We start from the raw sequence: 7,496 nt of genomic DNA on the forward strand, positions 1-7,496 counted from the left end.
TTTCAAAAACAAAATAACCGAAACCGAACTGACCAAACCAATTCGGTTTAGTTCGGTTATTCGGTTAGAACCGAATAATGAACACCCCTAGTACTAGTGAACAAACAACATGCAGCTCCAGCCCACAGACCAAACTAATACCATAGCATAATCGGATCCTTTATATCTTTCTTCTCCTTCTACGATTTTATGACTTTTGGACTTCCAAACTGTGCATCGCACGGTTGGTCTTACTAGTATATATATATATATATATATATATATATATATATATATATATATATATATATATATATATATATATATATATAGAGGAAAGTGTTTCTACTCGGTCCCCTAGATAAGCTTATCTACTCCTCCCTTTAAAAAAATACAGTGGGCCCACGCTGTTTGGATGATCCAAAGCATTCATTTGATAGGTCTTAACATAGATAGGGTGTGCCCAAAAAATCAGCACCAAAGGGTCATCCTAGCCCTTCGTTTTGTAGTGCCTTGTGGTGCCCAGAATGGACACATATAAACGTCCACGTTTATATGCGTCCATTTTGGACACGGTGTGCCCAACAAAACGAAGGGCTAGGATGACCCTTTGGTGCTGATTTTTTGGGCACACCCTATCTATGTTAGGACCTATCAAATGAATGCTTTGGATCATCCAAACAGCGTGGGCCCACTGTATTTTTTTAAAGGGAGGAGTAGATAAGCTTATCTAGGGGACCGAGTAGAAACACTTTCCTCATATATATATATATATATATATATATATATATATATATGGGAAATGTGTGCGTACTCGGTCGAGTAGATAATCTTATCTACTCGGTCGGGTTAAAAACAGTGGGGCCCACATTTTTGGGGTGATCCAAACCATTCATTTGAAAGGCCCTTACCTAGATAAGGTGTCCACCAAAAATCAGCCCCATAGGATCATCCTAACCCATGCAACAGTGGAGGGGAAAATGGGAAAAAATGGACAAACACAGCTTGTCCACAAATCTGCCCATTTTTCCCTCCACTGTTGGATGGGTTAGGATGATCCTATGGGGCTGACTTTTGGTGGACACCCTATCTAGGTAAGGGCCTTTCAAATGAATGGTTTGGATCACCCCAAAAATGTGGGCCCCCACTGTTTATAACCCGACCGAGTAGATAAGCTTATCTACTCGACCGAGTACGCACACCTTTCCCTATATATATAAGAAAACGGTTCCTACACATATGTGTAGATAAGTTATCTACACACTAGCTTAAAATACAGTGGGGGCCACATTATTTGGGTGATCCAAACCATTCATTTTTAAGGCCCTCACATAGATAGGGTGTCCACAAAAAATCAGATCCATAGGATCATCCTAACCATTCTAACTGTGGAGGCAAAAAATGGAATAATTTGTGAAGGTTTAAAGACATCCATTTTACCTCCACAAATCGTAGGGTTGGGATCATCCTATGGATCTGATTTTTTGTAGACACCCTATCTATGTGAGGGCCTTTAAAATGGATGGCTTGGATCACCCAAACAATGTGGGCCCCCACTGTATTTTAAGCTAGTGTGTAGAGAACTCTCTACACATATGTGTAGGAACTGTTTTATATATATATATATATATATATATATATATATATATATATATATATATATATATATATATATATATATACATATGAGAAAACATTTCCTATACACTTGTGTAGGTAAGTTACCTACACACTAGCTTAAAATACAGTGGGGGCCCACATTGTTTGGGTGATCCAAACCATTCATTTGAATGGTCGTCACAGAGATAGGGTGTCCACAAAAAATCAGATCCATAGGATCATCCCAACCCTACGATTTGTGGAGGTAAAATAGACGTGTATAAACCTTCACAAATTAGTCCATTTTTTGCCTCCATAGTTTGAATGGTTAGGATGATCCTATGGATCTGATTTTTTTGTGGACACCCTATCTATGTGAGGACCATTCAAATGAATGGTTTGGATCACCCAAACAATGTGGGCCCCCACTGTATTTTAAGGTAGTGTGTAGGTAACTTACCTACACAAGTGTGTAGGAAATGTTCTCTCTCTCTCTCTCTCTATATATATATATATATATATATATATATATATATATATATATATATATATATATATATGAGAAAATGGTTTCTATACACAAGTGTAGATAAGTTATCTACATACTAGCTTAAAATACAGTGGACGGCATATTTTTTGGGTGTTCCAAACCATTCATTTGATTGGCCCTCATATAGATAGGGTGTCCACAAAAAATCAGCTCCATAGGATCTTCCCAACCCTACGTTTCGTCGAGGTAAAATGGACGTGTATAAACCTTCACAAATCTGTCCATTTTTTGCCTCCATGGTTCAAAGGGTTAGGAAGATCCTATGAAGCTGATTTTTTGGGCACACCCTATCTACGTGAGGGCCCATCAAATGGAGAGATATATTTTATAACTATCCATCCTAGTAACGCATTATTTCCTATCTGTTTCCAAAAATAATAAATGGACACAATAATGAGATTTTTTCCAGTAAGGCCATTCTTGGCAACCATGACATTTTTTTTACACCGAGTAGTGGTTTTTCAAGTGGTGAGAGAGGGCTGGGAAGATGTAACCAACAAGATCTCATAAGGGGGGCAAGCATATACAAGCTTATACATAAGGAGGGCAGGCCTTCAAATTTTAAAGGGGCTGGGCCAAATTGAGTTGGGCCTATTAAGGATTTGGCCCAACTCAACAGGGGCAACTGCCCCTCTTATACTACATGTAGCTCCTCCCGTCTTCCACCATCTCATGGATCAATATAAGATCTCCTAGGTCCCTGCTCATATTTCGTATTAAAAATAGATAGATACTTTCTTTGGATAATAACTCCCATTATAATAACCAATCAATAGTCAATGTAAACAAAAGGAACTACAATCATCACATATATCATTGCCACATTTTCATGCATCAGTCATATAAACATAACACACATAAGATTTATTTATTGATGCGAGGCTCATCCGCCTAACAGTCTCGGGTACGTCTTTATTATTACATTCGTAGATACACAAAGACAGAGCAAGAAGATAATCAGCTCCCTTATTTTAATACTAGTAGTAGTAGCAGTACCCATCTCTCTTTGCAAAGCTGAGAATTACGGAGCGAAGGAGCAGGGGCAAGTGCAGACGCTGGGGAAGGGGTAGTATGGCTCCCCTTTCTCATTGAATACTCCGTAGTAACGGCACCATTCATTCTCAGTCTTATTGTCCTCATCGTACATACCAAGAATATAGGCTTCAAGAGGCTTCTTCGACATTGGAGTTCCATTATTCACATGTTTAATTAGGTTACAATTGTATGTTCGGGCATTTTCCATCGTTGCCTCGTCTCCTCCTTTATGAGGCCATCCAGTTCCTGCCACAATAAGCTTCACATATTTGATTGGAAAGGATGCCCTCAGATCTTGAACGGCTGAAAGGAGCGCATCCACCATCAAATCAAACACATATTTGTATTCATATTCTCCGTCTATTACAAAAGGGGTTGTGGCAGTGAAGAGATAATGAGTGATATCCGGGGTTACATTGCTATGCTGGGCAAAATATTCGTACGGGTAAACATTAACGAAGAGTGGGGCATCATTGAAATCTTTGCTTGCAAGGATGGGTTCTAGGATGCGCCTGACGCTATTCTTGAAGATACATTCAGAGGGAAGCTTCTGGATGTCATAGTTTTCCAGATCATGTATTCCAATGGTTGTGGACACCTTGATTTTTCCGTTAGTGCGTGGATCTTGTTGGATTGCATTATTTATGTTGGTCATTGCCTGGTGCAAGCTTTCAGATTCATCAAGTAATAACACGTCCTGACCAACACAGATATACTGGATTTCGACCTGAGGCCAATAGTTCAATACGAAATTCTTAACCCACAAAGCTGCTTCTTGAGGGTTTTTGGCGAATACATTAAGATGACTGTTGGCAACTGGAATGATGACTTTAATGTTGGTATCGCGGAGCGCATCCAAAACCTGAACGTCTGCCTTTGAAAGCCGCAATTTGGTGATGTTGTTCATTTGGCAATGTCTGACCGTGTCTTGAGGAGGTATTGGTTTGCTCCTATCATTTCCGTAGACGAAACTGAGAGCAGGGGCTGCAAAATTATCATCATCATTTTCATCAGTATCATAATCATAATAATCATATATATAGGATTTGCAAGGGACCATAGAAGAAGGCATTCCGCAGATCGGCTACTGGATGAGAGAGCTGCCATATAGCCTCAGATTTTGTGAGGACAAACTTATGGTGAGCTAGCTTGCCCAATCACATGGGTCCCACATTTTGGGGAGTGATCCAAACCATTCATTTGCAAGGCCTTATCATAGATAGGGGGTGTACCAAAAATCAGCTCCATAGGATCATCCTAACCCCTCCATTTGTGGAGGACAAAAATGGGGCAGATTTGTGTCTGTCCATTTTTGTCCTCCACAAATGGAGGGGTTAGGATGATCCTATGGAGCTGATTTTTGGTACACCCCCCATCTATGTAAGGGACTTTCAAATGGTACACAAATATTCCCCATTTTTGGTACACAAATCTGCCCCATTTTTGTCCTCCACAAATGGAGGGGTTAGGATGATATATGGAGCTGATTTTTGGTACAACCCTATCTATGATAAGGCCTTGCAAATTATATATAATTCTTGATGGTGTGCCCTGTTTAATTGACGGCAAAGGGAGAATATGACGGTTTTAGTAGTGTTGAGAAAGGGCTGCTGGGTGGCAGTGTGTGGGTGTGTGTGTGTGTGTGTGTGTGTGTGAGAGAGAGAGAGAGAGAGAGAGAGAGAGAGAGAGAGATTTAAGCAAAATCTTAAATAAGTCACTTGGATTTTTGGATGGGATTTCTTGCGAGAGAAAAATGGAGCGCGAAAATCAAAGAATTGGAAAATTTGATTTTATTTGGTGTGGCAAACCCACAATAATAGTGGCAAATTAATTGAGAAAAATTCAAATTTTTAGAGGCGGAAAAGTCAACTAGTTTGGGACGAAAGCTTTGTTGAGTTGAGCTGAGTTGAGTTGAGAGGGAGAAAGTAGTGGAAACAATTTTTCAAAGAAAAAAAAAATCTCAGAAAATAGACGAATCACAATGGAAAGAAACATGATTAGTGTATTATATATATTTATTTAGGGGGATGATATTTTCACCCCCTCTGCAGTACGCATTCGCCCCCCTTATAAGGTGAACAGTGGGCAACTTTAACGCTTTTTGACTACAAGTCATGTTAAAAGGGGGGTGAATGTGTACTGCCGCGGGGGGTATTGAAAATATCACCGCTCTCTATTTGTATGGGACTTATTTGCTAGGGACTTTTGTAGTAATTGGTTGTTTCAACAAGATGGGAGAGGATACTCTGATGGGAGAGAATAATCTGAATGAAAACTGACTTTCACCTCATTACATGCACATATTTTGTAAGAGAGAGAGAGAGAGAAAGAGAGAGAGTCATGCCTGAAGGAGATGCCATTGAAAACACTATCACAGACAAAGAAGAACACTCTGAATTAAAACTGACTCAAATGCAAATGCGGATGCCTCAACCCTTGCACCCTTGCTCCTTATATAGAGGGAAGGAGTGCTAAATTTCTACAACCCTGTCCACACTTGCATCTCTTTACTATAAGTGCTCACAACCACCACAATAAATTTTGAATAAGATGGAAATGAATAATACAAAATCTGGTACAAGGTGGCTGTTCTCTCCTAGGAAATGGCTTTCACCCGAAGTTTTCTAGACATCTTCTACTAATAAATGGATTCCTACAATGCAGGTCATCAAAACCACCACAATAAATTTAGTTTGTATTAATATATATATAGATTCCTAGAATGTAGTTTTCATATAAAGCATTTAGAAATTTTACATCTATCAGTTATAAGATATTTAATTGCTATAGAGAAATTTTAGATTTAAAAATGATTTAATAACAGCAATATGGAAATTTAAATTTATAATGGTTGATATAAGTTGGAAATTTAAATTTATAAGGTTTTATAAATTTATAAGGTTTTGCACATTTATAAGGCGTTTAAAATTGTAATGGTTTAAATAAGTTGGTTTTATATCCAAAATGTACAAAGTTGCAAAGGAAATCTAGGAAAACGATAGTGTTAGGGAGATGATATTTTCACCCCCGCCCTCCTTGCAGTACGCATTCGCCCCCCTTATAACGTGAACAGTGGGCAACTTTAACGCTTTTTTTTTGCGTTAAATCACATTAAAAGTGGGGCGAATGGGTACTACATGAGGGTGAAAATAACATGGCAATTGTATAGTGCAAATTAATGACAAATAGAGAAAGAGCCAATCTGTTAACGGTGGGGAAAGTGACCCATGCAAGAATGATGCATGACAGAATAACAACACGGTTCTACGATGTGCCGAAGGAAATATAGGCAAACCAATTGTGTTCTACGATGTGCCGAAGGAAATATAGGCAAACCAATTGTGTTAAAGATAACTTTACCAGCAGTATGAAAGGGTTTAGCTATAGTCTAGAGAAAGCGTGAGACACGCCAAGAAAGGGACCCTTATAAATTCTAGATCAGCAATTTATTGCAAACCAAACAAACACAACTGCCAATGATTTCTACCACGCGAGGTGATGTACCCACTGAGAGAGATCGTGAAGATCATAATCTCATAAGATTATCCAAATAATAAATGTAAGATTTAGACCATTCTGTAAATATTCAATCAAGCCATTTTGAATTGATTGTATTATTGAAAATCTCTTAACCTAGAGTAATCTCGATAATCTAGTTATTGACGTAATCAAACTAACATTAAATTTATAAGGAAATAGCTTAATCTAACTATATGCATCAGGCCAGTCATGGAAGATCAAATCTGTTTTTGAACATGAAGGGATCATTATAGAATCCTCCGTCCAGAAGGAAAATTAGATACTTAGAAACCATAGTTCTAATTCAATTTATGTTTGTTTGTCAGCGGGTTAAATAATAAAAGACGAGCTAGCACATTATCAAAGCATCTATTGCCACATCAGTGGCCAACAATATTTATTTGGGATTTGCTAGTTAGTTTCAGGTAAAGCCATTTCGCAGCTGGCCTTTGCATGAGAAAACAGCCACACATGCGTACTTTTTAGCAGATTTTGTCTTATTCATTTAATTTATCGGAGGTGGCTGTTCTCTCGTGCAAAAGTTGGCCACGAAATGGCTTTCTGCGGAATTGCCTAGCAAGCTAGCAAATACCTCAAGAGGCGTGTTGCGTGGTCTTCATCGCATCCCGAATGGACATCCCATGCATGAGAAAGGATTGTGAAAAATAATGGTTGTCGTTCACACGAGACAACATGATTCTATTCCAAAAAATAAAATAAAAAAGTGATTCCTATAAGTGTCTTAAAAAATGTAATTCTAATTCTGGAAGCACTCCAAAGAATAAGAATTGATTCTAACTTCTATAGAGGGTTA

General features: G+C 38.4%; 1 protein-coding gene across 1 annotated transcript; it reads right to left on the bottom strand.

Moving 5' to 3' along the window:
- Nucleotides 1-2,971: 2,971 nt before the first annotated feature.
- On the bottom strand, nucleotides 2,972-5,663 carry LOC143876235 (putative glucan endo-1,3-beta-glucosidase BG1). Its single transcript, XM_077377958.1, has 2 exons — nucleotides 5,508-5,663; nucleotides 2,972-4,147 (listed from the first exon to the last, which is right to left on the bottom strand). Exons 1-2 carry the CDS (start codon nucleotides 5,521-5,523, stop codon nucleotides 3,150-3,152), a joined length of 1,014 nt encoding a protein of 337 aa, XP_077234073.1. The 5' UTR covers nucleotides 5,524-5,663; the 3' UTR covers nucleotides 2,972-3,149.
- Nucleotides 5,664-7,496: the final 1,833 nt, after the last annotated feature.

Source organism: Tasmannia lanceolata, unplaced genomic scaffold, assembly GCF_043159265.1.
Source record: "Tasmannia lanceolata isolate RefF3 unplaced genomic scaffold, GAP_Taslan_0.1 ptg000002l, whole genome shotgun sequence".
In the NCBI taxonomy this organism is placed as follows: domain Eukaryota; kingdom Viridiplantae; phylum Streptophyta; class Magnoliopsida; order Canellales; family Winteraceae; genus Tasmannia; species Tasmannia lanceolata.